Below are 22,758 nucleotides of genomic sequence, written 5' to 3'. Positions count from 1 at the left end.
TCCTTTTTGTTCCAAAAAAAAAGAAAAAAAAAAGATCTGTTGTCTGAAAAAAATCCCTAGGAGAAAGCGAGCAGAGCAGTACTTAAACAGCCATGGACTAGAGACACAGAGGGAGCAGAACTGGATTTTCCCAATGCCAGATTGCAACCCAGAGCAGAACCTCATCCTGCCCGCCCTTTTATTTTCCGTTTTTCTCTTCTCTGGTGTAATAGATAACAACACAGTGAACAGCACAGCTAATACGTTCGTAGGTGGCTGCTGGATTTTCAGACTGGTTCTAAACCGTTCTGTGTAGGCAGAGCAGAGACCTGACACTGAGCACTGAAAGATGAGGAACCCCGCTTACAGCTGGAAGCTTGCAGAGCAAATCACTTCATGGTAAATCTTTATTAGTAAATCTTACAAGCATAATCTTTCAGAAAAGGAACTGAAGAATGCTTCTGTAGCTGTCCAAGAGTGTCAGCACATGCTTTTGGTTTTGTTACACAGGAGTGCTCCTAGCCTCCCATTTTTTTCCTCGTTTGCTTCGACCTCCTGGATTTCAGGATAGTGTAGTTTGCATGCCATGTGTACCGTTCTGAGAGGAGAGGAATGTAGAACGCACGCAGCAGCTTTGAGGACCTGAAACAAGAAAGGAAAAAAGAAATCAATCTTTAAAGTGCTCATTAGCCAACACTTTCAAACTGATACAAAAGAGGCTTTGCAAAAGGTCTGGGTTGGTGAGTCAGGGATGCAAGGGATGTCAAGGGTACAAGCGTGCAGAGCCCACTCCCATTTTCTTCTCGCTGGTGGGACCGAAGCTGGTTTGTGACAGAATCACCAGCTGGAATCACCACCATTCTTCAGCCTGCCCACCACCCACTCCAGTGGGATCAAGGAGGATAGAGGTCAGGAAGGTGTTGTTGTGCTGATCTTCTGCTGAGGGTATTGAATTAATGGGGACAGACTGCCTTAAAGCCTACGAGGCATTTTGCTGCCAGCATTCGCCCTGTGCCCTGCTCATGCTGGGAGCTGGCATTTCGCAGCACTTCGCAACAACGGGGCCAATGGAGTACTCGAGCAGGAGGGCTTAATGGCTGTATCACATTAGAACCTTATGTTTGATTGGTAATTGCTGGAGCTGTGCTAGTTGAGTACATTTTGAACACATGCATTCTTTTACCAAGCAAGCTACAAGTAAAAGCCAAGCTTAAACGTGAAGGAGAAAAGCAATCCGATTTCCTCCATCAGCAACACCAAACCCTGCAAGATTTAAACTTTTGAGCAATGTATTGAAATCATGGATTGATTCCAATGTATTGGAATCATTGTTCCTTGTAACCAGCAAGCTGCCTCTACTGGAGAATGAAATTCAAGCTGGCTTTTGACAATGCGTCTTTCCTCCCCGAGTATAGCTGTTGTAAGCAAATAATTGCAAAAAACATTAGTTGACAGATCTGCCAGCCTTTCTCACTCCTCAAACATGTAAAACATACCTGGAAGCATCTAGGAATGGCTTGTAGGCAATGGTCACCCACTCTTCTTTGTTCAAGGAATACCTCGGTTCCCTCGGGGTTTCAGCCACTGTGTCCAAGTCCACCAGGTAGTGGCATTTTGAAATGTCAATCTGCAGAAAGAGAAAGATTCTTGTAGAAAGTTTTCCTGTAGGCTTCTGGGTGCAGGTGTCTATTTACACAAGCTGTTCCTTTTCTGTAACAGGGGGTTTATATTTCAAGCAACAGGGAAAAAGCTTTTTGCAGGATTCATAGTAAAATATTTGTAATGTTTTCAAGTAAAACCCTTATGCAGGAATAAAAGCTATCACTGCTGCTCTGGTCATGGGAGGGACGTCCTGGGCTGCCTGTGTGAGGAAGTACCGCTGCCAGCTCTCTTACCAAAGAACGGTCAACTCACAGGGGGGAATTTGAGGCAGTAGAACAATTCTGCTGGTATTTTGCCTTGTGGTTCTCTAAAAAGCTTCTGAAAACTTCTTACAATGCTGACTCCACAAGGTCCCGAGGCAGAAGACTTGACTATCTTTATTGTTAGAAAGCTTTCCTGATGTCTAAACTGAATTTTTTCTTTTCTTAGTTTTTGCCTGTTCCTACCTGTTTTACACTATGAACAAGGAATTTTTTTTTTTTTTGAATTCTTTTTACATACTTGAGCTCTGTTATCTGAAAACGGCTTGCCTGCTCAGCAGCCCTCTTTTACTCACTCTTCCTTCTATAGCCATGCTTGCTACCCCTGGGATCATTCTCATGGGCCTGCTCTGAAATGTCTTCCATTAGTCACATCCATCCTGACTGCGAACTGGGAGGCAGCACGCTCATGATGTTCCATACCAAGCAGCAAAACACGAGTCACACAAGATCCTCTGCAAATACCCTAACACGTGGGTATTTACTGGGTCGGAAGCAGCTTCTGATTCATCATAGCCCTCCATCCTTTCCTGAAGGACCTGTGCATAGCAGGCTGCTCCTCATCCCACAGGCGGACACCTGGTTATTTCTGCAGTGCACCATTCATGCTGAATTGCATCTTTTTCAGTTGCTTTCTCCTCTTTGCCACAATAACTCGGAATTCTAGTTCCCACGCTGGATCTAATGCAATTTAATAACTATGTTGCCTATTATTCTTCACCCCCTGCAAATCATTGATTAAAAAGGACAGACTTTCACAGTTCCCAGTACATCTTTATGTCTGCTGATTTTCAGCAAAAGCAATCCCCTTCCACAGCTGATTTTCCAAACCTTCCTGGGAAGTGTTTTTACAATCAGGCACACACATTTCCAGAGCGTTTAGCTCAGAGCATGCATAGACCAGCATGGATTACCCAATAACTGATCACACGAGCTCCACAATCCTCACTGTCCTGGTCTTGTCATCTCCTGGCAGGGCTTGAGCAGAATCATGCAAAGCCAGCAGCTCTGCCAGAGTAAGCTTCTTGTCTGGCACAAATCATGCTGGGCTTGGTGCACGAATAACCTGGTTTGTAGCAGCAATGACCCTCGGTGCCCCTCGCAGCAGATGAGCATCATGCTGCACCTCTTGGACCACACTGGCTGCTGTCAGTGCAGTCATGCCTTTATCAGCTGCCCGTGATGCAAGGAACTGCCGTGCCCTGGCCACAGTGCTGGGTAACACTCGGCCAAGTTATGAAAATGTAGTTGAGGAAGCAATAAGCTGTGTGTGACCTCGCAGCTAAATGGGCTGTGGGCACTGTCCTCAGGAGACTCGCATTGTTCAATCTGCTCCTTCCTGCAGGGGAAGAGCGCTCATGGATCCAAGCAGGCTGTTCTACTCGTTTATTTGGGGCTATGGCCCTCCTAGCTCATGGCTCGCTCTTCCTGCCCTGTTCCCCCCACCCCTGACATCTTCCCCTACAGACACACATGCGAGCTGCTGAGAGGAACACCAACTCTCAGCTATTGAGGAGAGTTGAGCTCCTATCAGGACAAATTTCCCTTTAACAACCACCAGATGTGAGAGAAGCTTCACAACAGGAGCCCAACAAGAAGCTCCATTGTCTAGAAACCTCTGCATTAAGCATGAAAGATCCAGAGGGCAGGACAGGTGTGTGAACGAGAGCTGACATCCTCCCTCTTTAAGAGCCTAGCTGTCTTCAAGTGACACCCCAAGTCATTTTCGAGAGCAAACAAGCACCCCAGAGACTCAGGTACAGCAGCAAGGCTGAGCTTTCCCTGGCATAAGGGCTTTTGGCCACTAAAAGCACATTCTGCCAGCTCCTGCCCCTGTGCTTGGCTGTTTTGCTGGCAGGAGGTTTTGTCAGCCAAGGGTCACACATCCTCACATCTGGCACTGGCTGAGTTCTCTGCCAAAAGCTTGCAGCACCGACCTCAGGGGCACTAGAAATCAACCAGGACTGATGCTTGCAACTGTCTTATGCCCTCGTTCCACTTCCGATAAGATTCATCTGGACATCCGTTCTCAAATGTTTCTTTCTGTGAACTGAGAACACCAAGAACCCTTGGATGCTTTTTTTGGTCTGCGATCCCTCCTCGCAGCACGCCAGTGCTCCCAACTGCCAAAGGGGACCAACAGCTCCCACTTCTGCCACTGGTACATTATTAAGCGTTGCATATTAAGATGTAGTGGTGTTTTGAAATTTCTGGGAAAAGGCACCAGTGGAGTACAGTACATCCCAGTAATTACTGGTTGTGTCCTTCAGTAAACTGGATATTTCCACTTGGCAGACATGAAGGAACTCGAATACGTATGTTTAGATATTGAAAAAGACATAACCAAAAGCCTTTCCTCAGGTTACATGCAACAGAAGACAGAGCGTAATTTTTGATTAATAAATAATCGCAACCCAACAATAGTCTCATTAGCCATGCTGATGTTTCATCCCCGTGGAATGCAAAGGAGAGATGAAAGACTTAACATGGGCATTTTGGAAAAATACAGAGTTCCCAACCGCTGTATCTCAGTTTCCAGCTGCCACCAATCCCAGCAGCCAGGGGGACAGAGATAGCAGAGTGCCAGGCAGCTCCATGCCACCTAATCCCACTCCCATTAGATCAGCAAACAACAAGGAAATTGGCAAGCAACCGAAAGGTACGGCCAGCCTCCTCCCGAAAACCCTGCTGCTGCCAAGCCTGTGTTTGAGCTCCCAATCGCAACAAGAAGACAGCTGCACACTTCTAACGTGCCTCCTCCCCACTCTCAGGTATAAACAAAGACACCTTTCACTGAGCAATCCACTCATTTTCTGGAGAATTCAGGACTCGGAGCAACCTGTAAAGAGATTTTTTTTTGCTAGGCTAAGAATTTTCATCATGCATCTTAATGTATACTGGTTTTAAGTTTGTTTGTTTGTTTGTTTTTTCCCCTGAAGACAGCAGCATAAATAAAGGTGTGCTGAATTGTTGCCTAAAACCAGGCTCCATGGTCCCAGCATCACACAGTGTGTAGAGAATTGCTCAGCTGGTTACATGAACTCTTGGGCCTTGGTTCCTTCTTCAGGGGCCCTGCACAGACTGTAGGTTGCAACATCACCTTTTCCCACACACAGGATCATCAATGCTCAGGCTATGGGGAAGTTCTGGCAAGACCATATCACTGGCATTTGTAAAATCACAGCCTGCTCCAGATTTATTTCTTCTACGAACAGTCCGAGCAGCAGACTGGTGGAAGGGAAAGACTCAGGACTCTGATAAAGTCCTTTAAGATGCACATCAGAGGTTGCTACTACCCACGTTATGTTAAATGCCAGCAGCTGAAAGGAACCAAACATTCTCCAGGATGACCACGTCTTATTTTGCCTTACGCCCTCAAACTCTTCCTTTAAGGGATTCCACATTTCACTTCACTCCACAAACTTCCTTAGACATGCTTGCATTTGCTCCTCTGAAGCAACTTTGGGGTTTATTATTACAATTTAAAGGCTGAAAACAATTTAATTAAGTGGATGCCAGATGACTCCGTGGCATCACAACTGAGCAGCAGAGGAAGTTACACCATGGGAAACTTACACCAAGGAAAACATTGAAGCCACTTCTTGCACTGTATCAGAACATCCCAGGACCTGAGAGAGGTTCTGGCTCATTAGCAAAGGTTCCCAAACCACTAACCAAGATTTTCCTGTAAGTTATGTAGAATCTCGTGGAGAAAAAACTAGCTGCCTCCAACACTAAGAATAATCTCACTTCTTTTGTTCTGCATTCCCCCTTGAAAGGGCTGGCATCTCCGAAGCTTACGAATTATCTGACAGGTGAAAGATCTCCTTTCTGCTGCTGCAAGAAGAACACAGTACAGGAGGGGACAACGTAATACAGAGATGGAGCTGAGGGCACAGCCTGTTGCTGTACGTCTGTCACTGGTGTCTGGGTAGGAGTTAGCTGGGCACAATGAGCAAAGACAGGAGCTTGTCTGGTTTACCATGGAAAGTTCAACTGTTTTAAGCAGAAAGATGTTCTACTGAAAACGCTCAAATAAAAAAAAATATACACCCAAGCTTCAGGTGGTTCCTGCAGCTCAAAAGAGAGGCAAAAGGAATTGGAAAAGAAGCAAAAGTAAAGTGGTTAAAAAAAGAACACCTTCTTCAAGTCAGGAGTTTTAACCATTTCAGTTTTTAGGCCTAAATCTACTGTCCCTGCTTGGATACCTTTGTAAGAAATAAAACTCCTCCTTAGCAGTTTGAGAGACAGGTCCACCTCCCCGGTAGCACAAGTACAAGCTCAGTGCTGTTCAACTTGATTCAGGAAGAATTGCAAAAACAAGAAGGTCAAATGACTTTTCCCCCCCAGTGTCCCACAGCAACAGAAACACTCCAATTTACTTCAGTTTTCAAGCAGGGCAGTAATAGATGCTTACAGCTGAAACACCGAGTTCAGCCTCATTTCTGCAAACACTCATTGGTTTTAAGCTGTCCATGGCTCTGACAATTCTTTTGAACCATTTTCTCCCCTTTAAGGGGCCAACAGACTCATACTGTTTGTATTTGTTTGCTATGATGGTTCTTTCTAGAGCCTACTCAATTATTTTTTTTTCTTCATGTGGGTATGCCTGCAGTCCTTAAAAGCTGCTTAAAACTTGAGGCAAGATCGTGTTTTCTTGGTATTAACAGCTCAGAAGCAAAAGTTTTAAAACTCTGTTTAAAATTCACATGAAGTAGCCAGTTTCTAAACATGTACCAGGACCTTTCTTTTGCATGAGAAATAGCAAAATTGGAGGGTGACATTAAGGAGCAGCCATGAAACAAAAGTGTATTTTGTTCTGTTAGTCACAGGCTCTGCGCCAGCCAGCTGTCTGTGCTAAAAATACGCCACAGTTGAAATAAACTGTAAAGGGAATGCACTGCTGCAGACAGCATCTCTCAGGTGGGAACACACCTCCTTCCCACTTCCATAGGTACATAACAGCTCCAAGGAAGAGAGCTTTCACTCAGCACATTGATCTCAGCTTTTACCCACACAGTTGGCTCCTGTCTTACAGTGCTACCTTCCAGCCGCTTCTTTGAGGAGATCACAAGTGTTCGATCACAGGCCAAAAATGTGAAAAACTTAATAAAAAAGTGCACGTCCATTGTCTTCAGCTAGGATCCACCCTCTCAGGTAAAGCAGAGACCCAATGCTCTGCACACAAGTGCTTCCTGGACTCTGATGGACAAAGCACAGCTCTCCAGCTGTGGAGACGATGAAAAAAGGACTGTGCATATACTGACAGTTCCCCTCATTCACCCTTGAGGCAAAAAAGAGAATGATAACTAAATACCTAATATTTAGCACACCACTAAGATTTAAGCTGCTAAATAATTCCAGAGAAATTAGCTAACAATAATTTGGAAAACACTCATATGCTCATATGCATGTGACATTTTTTGTTTAGATAAAGCAAGAAAAAGTTGTAACAAGTCAGTAATGCATGACAGTAATACACAAATGGCTTCGCATGAAAATCACTGTTGCAACTGTTTCTGTGATTTCCAAATTAAGTTCCTCTTCTGTTGTAAATGATTAATATATCTGTATTTTAAAAGAAAAGTACTAAGGAAATGTTGATCCCTGCTCAGTGACAAACATCTTCTGCTGGGGATTTCAAACTAATTCAGGTCAGTTTCCTGTAATCACAGTAACATTATAACAAGCCCCAAACTGCAGTGACTAGGAAATATTACTTCTTACTCATTTTTTTTAACCTCTTCAAATGAAAAATAGGGAGACGAAGCGCAAACAGAAACCAGACTCACACAAATGGGGAAGTTTCAAAGTGCTGTAGAGAGCTCGTTTTTGTTCTGTAATGGTACTGACATGGGACACAAAATGGAGAGATCCAACCACAATTCTAGGCACTGTATTAATATAAGTGGTAAGGTAAGGGAAAGAAAACAGGAACGGCATCCTTACGTATCGAGATGGCTCTTCCTTGTTCTGGTCATTCATGTCAGTGGGAATGATTCGTGTGGCCATTGGTCCCTTGGCAAAGGGTTTTGGTAATTGGCCCCTGAACTCCGACAGGATAAACTGGAGCTGCCAACTGCAGAGAACAGCGTCAGAAAGCCTGGCAGGAAACTGCAGGAGCTAGTAGCAGTTAGCATGGAGAAAACCAAAAGCATAACCCAGGACATTTCATTCCTGAGGGCAGACAGCACTGCTAGGACAGTCACACTGCATATTTACTTTGTGACCAACAATCTGCTGACACCAAACTTGTACACCGTTTGTTGTGGATATGCTGGTGACAAACATACAAGGTCTTGAAGGTTACTCCCATAAATCCTTCTTACGTGAAGTGCCCCTCCTTGTGGAGGTCAGAAACTCATATCTTTTACATTAAAAAACTTACTTTTCTGGCAAGAGAAAGCTGCTTGGAAATCTGTGCCATTCCTTTCCCACGCAGACGTTAACTGGTCTCCCCTCTGGCACAGTGTGAATGCTCGGGTCAGTAGCGATCCTGTGAAATTCTGGGTACAGGTCCAGAGGCCCATGGTAGCCTATGGAAGGCAGGAATTTGTAAGTAAGTCCGAAGAAATAGACAATTTTTAATGACTTATTTGGAAAGACTATAAATAAAAATATATATATGTTGTTGTTTTTTTAAAAATTGATAACAATGAATAAAATAATTTGTCTAAGCTGAGAAGCAGCTGGACTTTAAAGCTCCTCAACATGCTAGAGGTGTTTGTACTGTAAAACCTTTATTCCCATTCTCCTCTCCTGACTGTCAGTGGCTACTACCACGCAAAAACCACTGCTGCTACCTAACTTTGATGAGGTGGGAAGGCTCGCTGCATGGCTGTGAGCCAAGGAGGCACTTAAGGATCACAGCCATACTTAATCCATCTCCACTCAGGAGAAATGCAACCAATTCTCACAGTTCTACACGCGAAAATGTTTGTTTCAAGTGGGATCATACATTTACAAGTTGTAAGTATCTGCCTAAATACAAGTCTAGGTGCACATTTTACATCATTATAGTTGTACTGGCTGAAGGTGAAGAGCAGCAGATTTTTAACTGATTAATTCTAGTAATATATACATACACACACACACGTACACATTCATTAATGGTGACACCATTAGTATTTATTCCTTTTCCTGCAACAATGACACCCATATACTCAAGATTGCCATATTTTTCCTGTGTTGGTACAGTCAAAGCAGCACAACTCTGGCAGGCCTTAAGACCTGCCAAGACTGATGCCCAAGAAACCACAGAAGCAGTCTAAAATACCCACCTCTGAATAAGGCAACTGAGCGTGACAGTGACAAAAGGCCAAAGAGAAAAACAGTCCCCAGAGCCAACCAGTTGGAGGAGACTGTGTAATGCTCCAGGCGGTAGCGCTGGAATACGAAGTGGTAACACTTCTGAGAAAGGAAAAAATTGACGACAAAGTTATTCAGACTCTGAAATTTTATCAAAATCATGTTTTTCATAAGGACGTTAAAGCAGCGTATGCATCTCCCACCAGTTCTTTGGTCTGGGACTTCATTTTTTCATTCAGGCCCGCAAAATTACACAGAAAGCCACATGGTTCAGTCACATCTCATATCTCTTTAATCTTTTCAGCTCTCTGCCCTAGGACGGCCTCTAGTCAAGCTGTGAAGTGCCTTCCCTCTGCCAGGGCCCCACCTTGGCTGGTCCCAGGTGAACCAACAGCTAGAATCTCTTTCAGAAGCGTCCTGTAGGATTCCCTACACAGGCTGTTCCCGTTTTTAACGGTGGACAGACTTCCTAAGTAAAGGAGTGTGCCCCACCTGCACAAACTACAGCTTTGGAGTGGATAAAGGAACATAACAGCACATCCTACAGACACCCCTAAACGCAGGCAGCTTTGAAACAGCCCTTTAGGTTTTTCTAATGTAAAAGCCTTCCTAGGAAGAGCCAGGAGGAACTGCACTGAGCATTTGGCTCGGTCCCTTCCCACGTTCTGCCTTCCTGCAGGAATTGTCATTCACTTTATGTCCTAACCTGGTTTCTGCTCCCCTTGCCTTGTTTGCATTTTTCTCACAATAGCCAAATCTACACGGTTTTGTCATGTTGTTTTTTTTTCAGTGGATTCTCTGACAAGCTTGCACGATTAGAGGAATTTCAATTAAATTCTCAGCTAGATACTGAATACTGGACAAAATGTCAAAATATGAATTACAGAAATACACACTAGAGTTTCCTAAAGCCATGTTTGACAGATATCCTAAGCTGTTGCCCTCCAGTCAATCTTTTGACAGCACACAGTAATTCTCAGCCAGAGACAAAAACACTGACATTATGGAGCTCAATCCTTGAACCGTTCCAGCCTAGCTCTGCAAAGCATCAACAATGCTGGGAAATCAAAAGCCAGAGCTGCAACTAGCTGGGCGGGGGGGGGGGGGGGGGGGGGGGTTTGAGTGCCTGAGGGATGCAGGGGACACCAGCAGGGAGCTAGGGAGCTCGGGACAGGAACAGCCAGCAGTGGGGCGTAGCAGGACAGACGGGTCATGGCAGAACAGCTGCCGTGGGCTCCAGCAGGGACAAGTGACTGCATTCCTGTGCCTCTTTCGCAGAGGAGAGACGTAATTTTGAGCTTTGGGAAGGTTTACATCAATTCAGAATGCTTTACTCTATAAAGCTTTGAGATTGGTTTTTACTTTTGGCTCTTCAAATGCCCCAAATAATTTCCTGATGCCTAAACAAGAATACTTCTTCAAATCAGTGAAGATTCCTACTAGGATACAAAAAATAAGACACAAACATTTCCTATACACACTCAAATTCCCATCCCTTAAATCTTGTTTAACAGCAGACGAAGAAGCCACGATGCTATAACCAAGTTACTAATCCTTGTGACATCCCTCAGATGTTGCGTTGGTGCTGCAACATCACAAGATTTCCTCAGCAGCAGCTCACCCACGGAGAATGGCAGAATTAAAACTCACCACGAAATAATTAGTTAAGGAAATATTCTTGACTGCTTACCACTTGATATAATCCCAGACAATGATTTTAATAGTCCAGACAGGTTATTAAGAAGTCTGGACTGAAGGCCAAGCTTATTGGATTAGTTCATTCCGTATGATGCTCGGGGAAGGAAGTCCCAAATATTTTTGCTGTTACATCAATTTACAGCTTTGGGAAGCGACGTTAAAGAATCGAGCCAGCAGCTTCCTAAAGGTATGAGCTCACTGAAAGTACTAAACCTCTCAATCCACAAACTTACCTGAAGAGCAGACAGAGCTACAGCGCTGCAGAGACATATGAGGGGATAGATGGGAAAGAGAAACCTCTCCTCTTTGTGGGGCTGACTGAAGAAGATGCCGATCCAGATGTACATAGGAGCTAGCGTCAGCCAGTAGGGACGGCCCAGATTCTGAACTGGAAGAAATACACACTCAGCAGAGCAGCAATGTAATCAGAAGTTTATCCTACTCCTGCTCGTACACACACCCACCAGGTGCATTATCACTTCTCACATTCACAACTCAACAGATTTTAAAAGACAGTGAATAATGATCAGGCTGCTGAATCCAAAATGACCGAATCCATCCAGAACTGGCCCATCTAAACAGGTAGTGGGAAGTTCTGGATTTCCCACTGTGTAGCGTGCTGCACAACCCAGATTAGGAAGATTCGCCTCTGGATCTATCCCTTGCTTGCAAATGTTTTTTTTGGCAACTGGCATTTCCACAACCTTCCTTGCTTCATTACAAAAGTAACAGCACGAGAGATCTCTCAGGCACCTTCTGCTCAACACAGGAAATAACCGATTCAAAAATAACAACAATTACCCTGAATTTTAGTCACGCTGAGGAGGGTTCCACAGCACCTGACAATTTTCAATCCCTTTTCTGCCCCCTTGCTACTCCCCACAGAAGAGTTAAACAATTAAGCTAACAGCATTTCGCAGACAATAAGAGCAAGGCACTCAGTAGAGTGGCTCCTGCTGTTAAGAACAAGAACCCCAAGTGAACAGCTGGAAATCTTGCATTTACAGCATCTCCTGCTGAGCTTTTACTGGTTTCTGACAGTATGTCAGTCATATCCAAAGGACAGATAGCAAATACCCGTTAACGTCCGTTTTCAGCAAGGCTTATGTTATTATTGTTTCTTGTACTCAGTAAAATCCAGAGTAGAGCCCTGACTGGCCTGATGAATCCGGCGGGTGCAGCTGACACTTAATGAATCTTCCTTTGGGAAACAGCAAAGGAACATCCACACTTTCAACACATCTTCTTTACAGTCACTTGCCAGACATCACGTACTCAAACTGAGGTCATTTTACTTAGGAGAAAGCCCCATAATGAAGCAGGGAATATTCTAGCTCCTCCTTTCTCTACCCTCCGTACAGAGGACTCAGTTCTGCAAGTTGCAGAGCACAGAAGAGCCCAGGTTCAAGCCCTATGTTGGCAGCAGCACAGACCAGAGAATGCATTTGTGCAGGCTCAGCCCCAGCAATGAAAAAGCCTAAAGCCAGCCCTGTTCTCCCAATTATTGCAGTAAACGTCCTGGCAGTGAGATAAAAAAAGTAACAGTGGAAGCTGGCAGCAAGGCTGCCATTTCCTGCTGCAGGTGAGATGGAAACAGCCATGGGTACGTGGTTCCTCCTCACCTTAGAGCTCTGACAGGGCTACTGCATTGGTATAATGCTAATGCATTGGTATTTCTGGCTGAAGGTTACATACACTGTACAACTTGTTAAGCTCACTCTGTGTGTGGACAGTTTAGCCTTGACAACACGATGTTCTTCTTCAGGTGAAGACAGGAAACACAGGAATCGCCCTTAAAGGAAAAAGGCACATTCCTGCCCTTTTGCAGACAGCACAGTAGATATATCTCACTGCCTCCTCTTTCTACACAGTAAGTCCACTGTGTGGTTAATACTGAGCTGAGTAATGAGCTCTAGGAACTGCGCTATTATTCCCAAAACTTTCCCTGAGCCTAGTTTCACTTCCAATAAGGGCAAGCTGCTCTTTGTCAGACAAGCTCTGCCTTTACTAACAAGGTTTGCAATCTGGGCTCTCTGTGCTCAGCTCTCACAGCTATCCTGCACTCACCATGAAATTTCTGAAGCAGGCACTCCATCAGATAAGTCAGCGGTAGCACAAGCAGCGCCAAAATAAATGCCACGTTGAAATTCAGAAAGCCATTGATGAAATAGAAGGACCAGGGTTCGGTACCTGAAGGGAAAAAAAAGAAAAAGTTTTCGAACATAAGGATGTTTGAGATCTGGATGTCACAGCAGCTTCATTCCTTCTCTGTCCAACACAGACAGAAGCAGCAGCAGACATCAATTCTCCCTACTGCAAACATACTGAAACCACAGAATGGAAAGGGCATGGACAGAAGATTGTTCTCTTTTCTGAAATTATTTTTCTCTCCTTTTTTTTTTTTATCGGGTCACAGTAAACTTTACATCTGCTGCTCATGTATCAAATGCAACTCTAACAGTCAGCCTTGTCCAGCAACCAGTTCTGCAACACAAAACTCACCCTCGCATTAAGAGCCTCCGCAGAAAGAAGAGGCTGTAATCCCTAAAGCCAGGAAATTCTCCAAATTCATTCTAATTGCAGAGAAGCAACAGATACAATGCAAAGCCACCTAATGTTAACAAGAGATAATTGTCATTCTGAAGTGGCGATGTACAAGCTGTGGCAGCAGAAACAGAAAATGGCAGAAGAGCTCACACTCACATTTCACCCCAAAGACTCTGCCACCACCGTTCATCCAGCCGCCAGGTTTTGGTACCTCCTTAGTGTCAACACCACTTCAAATTTCCCTGCTTCAATACGTTTTAACAGGAGCAAGCCAACTCCACCTCCTAAGATTACATACTTGGGTACTGGTTGCAAGCTTCAAAGGATGCAAACTGATGAATTCCACTCCAGCTGTCACTTATTTGACTTTTAATTCATGATGCTTAAAATCCCAAACAATAAGGAACGCCAGTTCCTCTCTGCACGTTTGCCACTTTCTCAGCGTGATTAGCTCAATCAGTCAGTAAATGACATGCGGGGGCTTTAATCACTGCACTGTTGTGACATGTGTCACATGCCACAGCAATTTCCTGCAATCAGAGACACTTGAAAAGGGTCCATGTTGAAATTAATCAGATAACTGAAAAGCAGCAAGGAAAACCCAAAACCTCTGCAGCTCCTATGGTTAAACATGATTAGAAGCTGCACTAGTAACATCAGAAACATGAAGCTGGAGTTACTACAGCAAAGTCCAAGCAACTGATACTTATGTACAAAACATTTCATTGTTAGCACTGAAAGCAAACTGCAATTACAGGTTCAGGTTTTGGGAAATAAGGGTCCTTAAGGGAACAAAAAAAAAAAAAAAAACACCTTCTTTCTCCCTCCACCTGCCTAATTCTTTCAAGTCCCACAGGAGTACAATCCTCAGTCTAGAAGCCTGCATATGGGATACAGGAGACTAAAAGATCAAGCAATGGACGCGAACTGCAGCATGTTTCCCTCCTTTGAAATCAGGGCTGCTGAGCAGGATGTCTGTAAAGGGAAATCCTGAGGCAGTGGGGTATCACGCTGTACATCTTCCAGTGGACACCTACAAGCGTGTATGAAGAGGGCTTGGTTTTATTTCCTCAACCATGCCACCTCCAGATTCTCTTCTGAGGCAACACAACAGGTTTCTAAGGACTTCCAGAAGGGTTAACAATGATTAGGCCACACTAGTTAAAAGTTCTTTAGAGCACCAAGGTCTCTCCCTATAAAAACAAACATGCTATAAGTGGATACCACAGTCTGCTTCCTTACTCCCACTACAAGCTGTGACTGCTTTATCACAGAAGATCTCATCATGAGAAAGAAGCTCTCTTAAACTGATGTGAACTGTTACCCACCAGCATTTTCAGGCTACGGGTAAGCTGCCCAGCACAGCCAAGTCCCAAATCTTCAAGGAATAGATTGATGCTTCTACAGCATCACCTTCAGACCATGGCAGAAGATTTAGCTTCCTGTAAGCACCCCACATGCCAGAGCTGAGCAGATGTGGGCTGCAGGAGATGCTGAAGCCATTCAGGAGACCCTGCCCTAGCCATAGCTCAAAGTACTACCATTCCATGAGGAGAACAACTGGAAGCAGTGTCAGACACTGAGCCAGAAACTGTTCTGAACTTCATGCTCTGTCCCAGGCTTCAGGAGCACTTCTGGATATCAAACTACAGAGAAGTTGCTAGAGCTTAACACACTGCCATGCTGCGGCTTCATCCCGGCGATGGTGAGGCTGCTTCAGGACAAAGCAGGGGTGTTATGCACTTGGCTCCAGCTAAGGTGGCCCTCACCTCGTGTCTGTCACAGGCTAAAAGCCTACATACAGCCCGGCATTGTAGCTCAGCTGTTAAGCAGAAATTAAACCACAATACTTTGATCATGAGTCACAGCCCTCATTCTAAGCAAGACTGATTCAGCCCTAGCATAACAAACAGTCTCCTTTCAGCATTTCATTTATTTTCCTTCTGTTTAAGAACCAGGACTCAACAGAGCAAGGTGTCACATAAACAGCTCCAGCACATTTCACCTGAGCTGAACAGAACTTCCCTGAGTGCAATCACAAGGCAAGTCAGAGCCCAGGCTCTGATCTCAGGAACTGGAGGAAAACCTTTGCTGTGAATTGAGTGTTTTTGAGACACAGGCACACAAAAATACCCCAAAGGCTCAGAATCAGACAGAGATATATGCTTAGCAGCTACTTTTCCTTGGCTGTTGAAACCTAATAACCATCCCAGGGAAATATTTATTGCGTAGACTGTATTAATCCAGAAAGTACACATTCCAAAAGCCTTTTCTTCAGGACTCCAGTCTGCATGCAAACCACAAAAATAAAAATAAATAAATAAATAAAAATAAAAACTGTGGTGCTTACACTAAAGATGATATAGGTTGAGTATTCTGCAACCTCCAGCAGCTTTTGCTCCAATCATGTGAAAGTTGGGAAATCCCTGTTCCAAAGCCAAAAGGCACTGGCCAGCCTTTCATCTCCCCTCGCAGTGTTATTTTCCCCAAGTGTTTTGAAGCTCCCCAAACACACGCTATTGTCCTGGCCACACTGCATTAAAGAGCAGGTTCAAGCAGGCTCTTTTTCTTGCCTGAGGATGTTATATGAATGTCACTATGAATAAAACACTTCAGAATAGATTGGTCCCTGGAGGCTGCTGGAAACAACTCATGCACCAGTGTGGAAAAGGTCAGGCATGAGCCCACGCCAAAACCCATCAGAAAGAGAGCCTGGAGTTTCCATTACAGAAAATTCACAGCAACAGACTTCAGAGCCTTCCTGAAGAGATGAAGGACCATGGCAAAGCATCTGTTGTCATGTTGTGCCATAGCACGAGGAACAGATCACCACTCAGCATCACCCAAAACAGCCCTTCAAATGAAGCACCAAATACAGCCTGTGGGGCACTGCCAGAAAGCCTCACCACTAACCACGGCTCAATTCCTCCCTGCATACCTTTACGGGGCTGAAAAAACATGACAGACATCAGAGACCTTGCACCCTAAGCTCCCTGAGGTCACCACCAGCCCTCTGAAGCCTAGAAACATAACGCTCTGCTACTTTTCATATCTAGGAGACATCAAGAACATGAACAAGAACAACCCAGTGCAGCAGTAGCTCCCAAACAAGCACCACAGCCTTGCCATCAAGGTTCAGACCTTGTAACTCACCCAGCATCCCAAATGGCCAGTTCCCAGAAACCCCTGAAAGGCAGATGATTTGCCTGCTAATTAGGTATCACTGATGACAACTTGGATTCCTCTTGACATCCATAAATTATTTCTAATTCCTTTTGGGATACTACTGAAGTCACCAGCTTAGTTATTTCCCATGGCAATGATTTCTATAAATACAGGTTGTCTGAAACTTTTCTGCATTTCTTCTCACTTTTTGCTACCATAAAACTACATAAAATGAAATGTTAATCCTGCCTTTCCCACTGTCCCCCTTCAGAAGTAAGGCAGTTTCCTTGCTCTGTATTCAGCTCTTCCTCTGGGAAGTAGAGATAATTCTTACATTGCTTATGAAGAAAAAAAAAAAAAAAAGAGCTTATAGAAAGAAGACAGCAAGGAGAGACAAAATGTTGTTATCACTACTTGTCACTAATTTATCAGTCTTCAGAAAGATGGTTTTCTCCTCCATTCGTTCATCCAAAAGAAATGGGGAGCTCAAGTGTTGTCTGCGTGAGTCGAGTTGGCCCTGCCTCCAGCGTGACTGCCAGAACAGCAGCAGGTGTAGTAATTAACCTTTCTTCCTTCTCTGCAGTCTGGAAGATGCCTTTATGGTAATCTCAGATCCTGCCTTCCAGCCAACCCCAGGCCACACACTGCCAAATAAGCAAGGAGACTCAAGCCACAGCATGGAAGCAGGAAGTCTGCAGAGACCTGACGTGCACGGGAAGAAACTATAGGTTCTGCACTGTTGCTAGCTGCTCAGAGTTCTGGGGCCCAACTGTGAAGAACAACAGCCAAGAACCAGATTAAAGCTGACCTAAACACGTGCACACACAGACCACATGCTCCCACTGCACTCGCATTACATCCAGACAAGTTTGCTACTGACAGGTCTCAACAACCCCACATCACAGCGGAGATGTCTCGTGATGGTTTACAAAACTTCCAAGTGAACAAAAGCTGCTTAAACCACAGCATGGGGAAGCAGACAGAAGAAAATCTGAGGGCCCTGCCAATTTCCAGCTCGAGACAGACATCCTGTGGCAAAAAGCTGGAACTGCACCCCCTTGGAGCTTGCAGGGTGTCTGATTTGGAGTACATCAAAGAAAGGATCAGAGATCAAAACCTCCAGGGTCACCATGCCTTGACAGCAGCAAGAAAACTGTCGACTTCCTCATCTTATCTTCAACTCACCGTAGAGATCAGGTCCATGAGAGGTGAAGACATTGTACAAAACAATGTTGAGGGGTGCAACTACCAGCTTCCCATAGTAATAGCTGTCCACAACTACCAGGGGCACCTGAAAGAAAGCAGCTATTATTTGTAGAGTGCCAACAGCTTTTGGCTGGACTGCCCAACAGCTCTATGTGATTTTGTTAATGGAACCTGCTCCTTCTATTGCAAGCCCAATCCACCCCTTTGTGCTTTTACAGGGACTTACCAAAAACAGGATCAACGACACCACACACCAGTTTAAGAAGCTTTTCCACCTCTGCTTCAGTATTAGCAAGTCAAAGGCAATAGGAAGCCTGAAAGAGAGACCAAGCATCAACCAGAGACTATTCCTTCCCCACTGCAGGATTTTCTGCCCCAGAGCAAATGAGGCATTAGCTGGAAGCAAACCATCACTGTGCTGGGGTCTGCTACTACTCCACATTCCCAACATCCAACTCAGATCTTATCTTCAGTGTATTAGAACATGAAAATCTTCCCAAGCTAAGCTTTTCAAAAGCAAAGAAATCAGGCTGTGGAAGCCTGTCACAGTGATCCTGGACTATGCTGGCTGCTCAGCCCCTGCTAGTTTCCTCCTCTTTCTTTCCAGCCCCTACATTTTCCCCAAACAGGCAAGCAACATAGCACATTTGGCAAAGTACAAAGTTCCTGAGCCTTCCTCCCCTTACCCAAGCGCTGCGCTGAAGGGCCAGCCCACAAGGGCTCCAGCAGCTATGCCCATCACTGCCACAGAGGTCTTGTCCATGTACCAGCCAGTCATGGCAATCACTGTGGTGTACATGCAGAAACTGCTGGGGAGGAAGGCTGCAACACAAAGAAAAAAAGGGCTTCTCAGCACAGCTGTCCCACAGCTAGAGAACTGCAAAGGCCAAAATAAGGCTAATCATCTCACTCATCCCATTGGAGGCAGGCTGCTATATTGCCAATTTTCTTGTCAGTGAAAACAGAAAAATAAAGTTCTTGTTACTGTTCTGCCAAGGCCAGAAATAATCCCTTTAGGTACCAAGGCCTCTTTCCCCCACAGCACCCAGCAGTGGTAACCAGCTGACAGCATCCACGGTTGCAGGTAAACAGCCACTTGCAACACTTGCTCTACCCTCTATAATCTCCTAGGAAAACAAAAAACAACTGGGTACAGACTGGTGAGAAGTTAGTTAAGTATGAAGAGGCCTATTACCTTGTGAGAACAATTAAAGAAAAGTCCTTTCTCCACTCAGCATAAGCAAAAAAGGACAAAATATGAAATATCAGCACTCAACCTGTGATATTTCTATTTAAGTTTCTGTAATGCACACAACACAGAAAACCTTTCCTCAAAACCTGTCTTGACACTAAATACCCACAACAAGTGTTTTATCAGCCTTACAGTGGTTGGCTTGGCATAAGGGTACCAGTCAGGGAATAGGACAGAAAGGCAGATGACAATGCCAAAATACAAGAGGACAATGTCTGCTTCTGTCAAATAAACATTCAATGTAGGCCAGCCAACATCCTGTTTAAAAAGCATGGCCCACAGCACAAAGACTGTAGAGAACAGAAATAAACATGCCCTGGAAATTGTTAGGGTGATGCAAGGAACATCACTTGAATCAACGCTTTGTCATTACACCTGCCATGAGAAACATCTGCAAGAGAATGCAACAAGCTCTCCAGCACAGGGTGCTGATTGCCAGAGATATTTCGGTGCTGCAGATTTTCTTCTCTGCAGCTGTCTTTGGCTTCTATGGACAAGGTCATTGCCGCAGCAGACCCACCTGCAGATGAGCAGAACATCCCCGTGCTGAGAACTAAGAAGGCCAGCATCAGCCGACTCACATGTAGTCCAAACTTCTTGCACACAGCCCTAAGGAAAGAAAAGAGAATTAGAAACTGCTGAAAGAACCTCAGCATGTGAAATAATAGTACCCAATGCAGGCAGAGCCAGAAGCAATCCAGAGAGCATCTCAAGAGCTTTAAGCTGAGCAATTCTCTTTACTCAGCTGCCAAAAGCAACCTCAAATGTAAAGCCAGAGGCGGACTTAGGATCCTCCTAAACCACAGTAGTGCAAAACTCCAGAACAGACTTGGCTTCTTCCAGCGTTAGTTGCACAAATTTCAAGAAGACAGGGAGTCTGTGCTGCTTTAGATCTTCTCAGTCTAAGATTCATACCCATCACAAAACCCCACTGTGCAAAAAGCCCCAGCTCACACTCTTAAAACTAGTCCGTTGCCAGCAAAAAGTCAGGCACTGTAACAGTTTGAAAGCCACAAATGAAGAGGCAGAAGGCAAAAGTAAAAGCCCAGATTAGTCAAGGTAATTGTATCAGCCAGTGGCGTTGACAGCCACTAAAGCAGGAGCTTGAACATACATTACAGAGAGCAACAATTGATACATTCCACTAAAATTCACTGCGATAAGCAAGCGCAGCACCAGTCTCCTCCAGCAGAGCTCAGTTTACTCTCCCACTCTGCTTGCTGGTATCATTAAAAAAAAAAAAAAGTGTAATCAACAAAATGCTAAAGGGATGTGGGTGGCAGATCCAAGAATATAATTGTGTCCCGACAGTAGAATTCTCACCAATATTTCATTATGTTCCTTTGAGAACATGTATCTTGAAGTTTCACTGTGAAGCAACCCAATTAACTCAGGCACATTTGCACACCAGCTTCAGGGTATATTTCCTGTGGTAACAACTGGATATGCTCCTAACATTGTTGAAGAGCATTCACAGTAGACAGCTTCTAATACTCACTTATAGAAGTAGAGCTCACAAACACAGCTCAGGAACGCCAGGAAGCATCGGAGGAAATAGAAGACAAGAACCTAGGAGATGTATCCAAAATCAGAACAAGATTTGCAATGAAGCTTATGCACCTACTGCTAACAAGAGACCAAATTGCAAAATTTCAGAACAGCATGGAGCAACTCTGGCAGCAGTGAATGAGGCTGCTCTTACAGGCCCAGATCCTGCACCAAGGGATGGCTGAAACTCCAGCAGCTCAAGGCCTACCCTCTAACCTTAAAGTCCTTTACAGCAAAGAAAGATAACACAGTCCACTAGACTGATCAGAACTACTCCTTCGTTGTTTCGTGTTATGCAGAAACACGTAAAAACATGTAAAGTATGGCAGAATGTGTACTTGGTGCCTTTTTTTTTTTTTAAGTATTCCTGTGAGCTGTTTGTAATACAGCTTGCAAAATCTTATTTTTTCTCTTACAGTCTATTGAACAACAACAAAAAAACTAAACAGCTACTGATATCTGGGGTAGAAAACAAGAGGGCCTTCTAAAGTGCCAGAGTAAAACTGGCAGCCTGTGGCTGCCAGGTACACTCAAAATGCCAAGAAACCACTAGCCCTTCTGGGACAACTTCTCAATCAAATCAAAGCCTGACAGCTTCCCTGAAATTTCCCAGTCACTCTTCCTTGGTTCTTCTTGAGTTAGCTCACAAACCCTTGCAAATCCTTACAGGGATGTCAGCACTGGTAGACTTATCATTTCGTAACTCTGACAACAAACAAAGCAGCTGTTTTACTCAAACTAAAGGCACTTTAAAAAAAATAATCAAAAAAGCAGTTTTGACGCATCTGATTTACCTTATTAGTTTGTAGAACTCTAGCATGGAACAGCGCTGGTAAGGCATGAAGCCACAGGTAAGCATAGGAGCGGATGGCATAGGCTGGAGAGTATTCCCACGTCTGAAACCCCTTCCCATAAACGAGGTAGTGTGTCTGAAATGGAGATTAACATATATTAGTTATATATGAAGTGCATCACGCAGCAGACAGTTTTGCATTTCCCACTTATGAATTCTTAAGTATGTTTCTCCTTGAAAAACACCTATTAGCAAAAGGTTTTAAGAAAATCTGCATTTCTGCAGACAACCTACAAGTTCCCAAGTGCCTCCAAGGACACAGAGCTACTTACTGGTTCCCAGTAGTTGAACGTCTCATCGCAGTCTGAGATGTTGCTCAGGAGAGCTGCACAGAACCTGGCGGAGATGAGACACTTGAATGCCGTTGATCCTTCAGGGGCCCACACTTGTCCTGCTTTGCTCCCAGGTGGTCTAGCACAAAGAATACAAATATGCAGCAAGACAACTTAGTAGAAAGAATATAAATATGCACCAAGACAACTCATTAGCGATATCAAGGCTAGTTATGCGACAGCAGGCAAAGAACTGACAAGAACCTGCATGCAGAAAGTCACTGACTGCCATCCAAGGGGCCAAGAAATAATTTTATTTTGGAATCCCCCACACTGCCTGACCACATCTCTAGGGCAACATTTCCAAATCACCCTCTTGATCCTTATCACCTCCAGCAGCCCCTCTCCCCTCACACCGTGCACGCCGGGGAGCCTCTCGCACCCTCTGCCCTCCTCAGGGGACCCCCAGCACCTCACGACCACCACCCTGGGGACTCCCAGCACCCCACCACCACCACGCCGAAGCAAAAACCCACAACCAGAGGCTTCTGCCCCTGGCCGGGAGGAGCGGGGGCTCTGAGGGGAACCCCCAGAAGCGGCACAGACCAGCCCAGCCCGGCCCGCAGCCCCCCGGCGGCCGCCGCTCCCCTTCAGCCGGGTCCCGCTCCCCCTCCGCTGCCCTGCCGCCTACTCCAGCCGAGCCTCCTCCGCCTCCGAGCGCGGCCGGCCCGACTCGCCGCTGCCTCCTCCTCCTCCTCCTCCTCCTCCTGCCCTCGGCCGCTGCCGGGCCCCCTTGACCGCCATGCCGAGTGCGGGCAGGCGGCAGCCCGCTCCCTGCCTCCAGAGGACGAGACGGGAGCGGCGCCGAAGCCGCCGGCCGCCATGCCGGGTGCGGGCACGGCCCGGCACCGCCTCACGCCGCCTGCGCGGGCAGCCGGGGGAGCTCCGCCCGCCGCTGTGTCCTCTCAGACCCTGTCATGTCCCCTCAGCCCCGCTGTGTCCCCTCAG

General features: G+C 45.3%; 1 protein-coding gene across 2 annotated transcripts; it reads right to left on the bottom strand.

The window, feature by feature from the left end:
* Window positions 1-368: 368 nt before the first annotated feature.
* Window positions 369-22,657, bottom strand: ALG9 (ALG9 alpha-1,2-mannosyltransferase). Of its 2 annotated transcripts, XM_038167566.2 has the most exons (15): window positions 22,442-22,655; window positions 21,751-21,889; window positions 21,420-21,554; window positions 20,576-20,646; window positions 19,598-19,686; window positions 18,512-18,647; window positions 18,052-18,139; window positions 17,805-17,910; window positions 12,975-13,097; window positions 11,141-11,295; window positions 9,182-9,311; window positions 8,290-8,437; window positions 7,851-7,980; window positions 1,476-1,606; window positions 369-621 (listed from the first exon to the last, which is right to left on the bottom strand). In XM_038167566.2, exons 1-15 carry the CDS (start codon window positions 22,552-22,554, stop codon window positions 498-500), a joined length of 1,818 nt encoding a protein of 605 aa, XP_038023494.1. In that variant the 5' UTR covers window positions 22,555-22,655; the 3' UTR covers window positions 369-497. The 2 variants fall into 2 exon arrangements, 1 of the variants encoding a protein (XP_038023494.1); XR_005260917.2 differs by lacking the exon at window positions 7,851-7,980 and having other exon boundaries at window positions 22,442-22,657.
* Between the last annotated feature and the right edge of the window lie 101 nt (window positions 22,658-22,758).

Source organism: Anas platyrhynchos, chromosome 25, assembly GCF_047663525.1.
Source record: "Anas platyrhynchos isolate ZD024472 breed Pekin duck chromosome 25, IASCAAS_PekinDuck_T2T, whole genome shotgun sequence".
Classification (NCBI taxonomy): Eukaryota; Metazoa; Chordata; class Aves; order Anseriformes; family Anatidae; genus Anas; species Anas platyrhynchos.
This window is presented reverse-complemented; position numbering and strand designations above follow the sequence as displayed.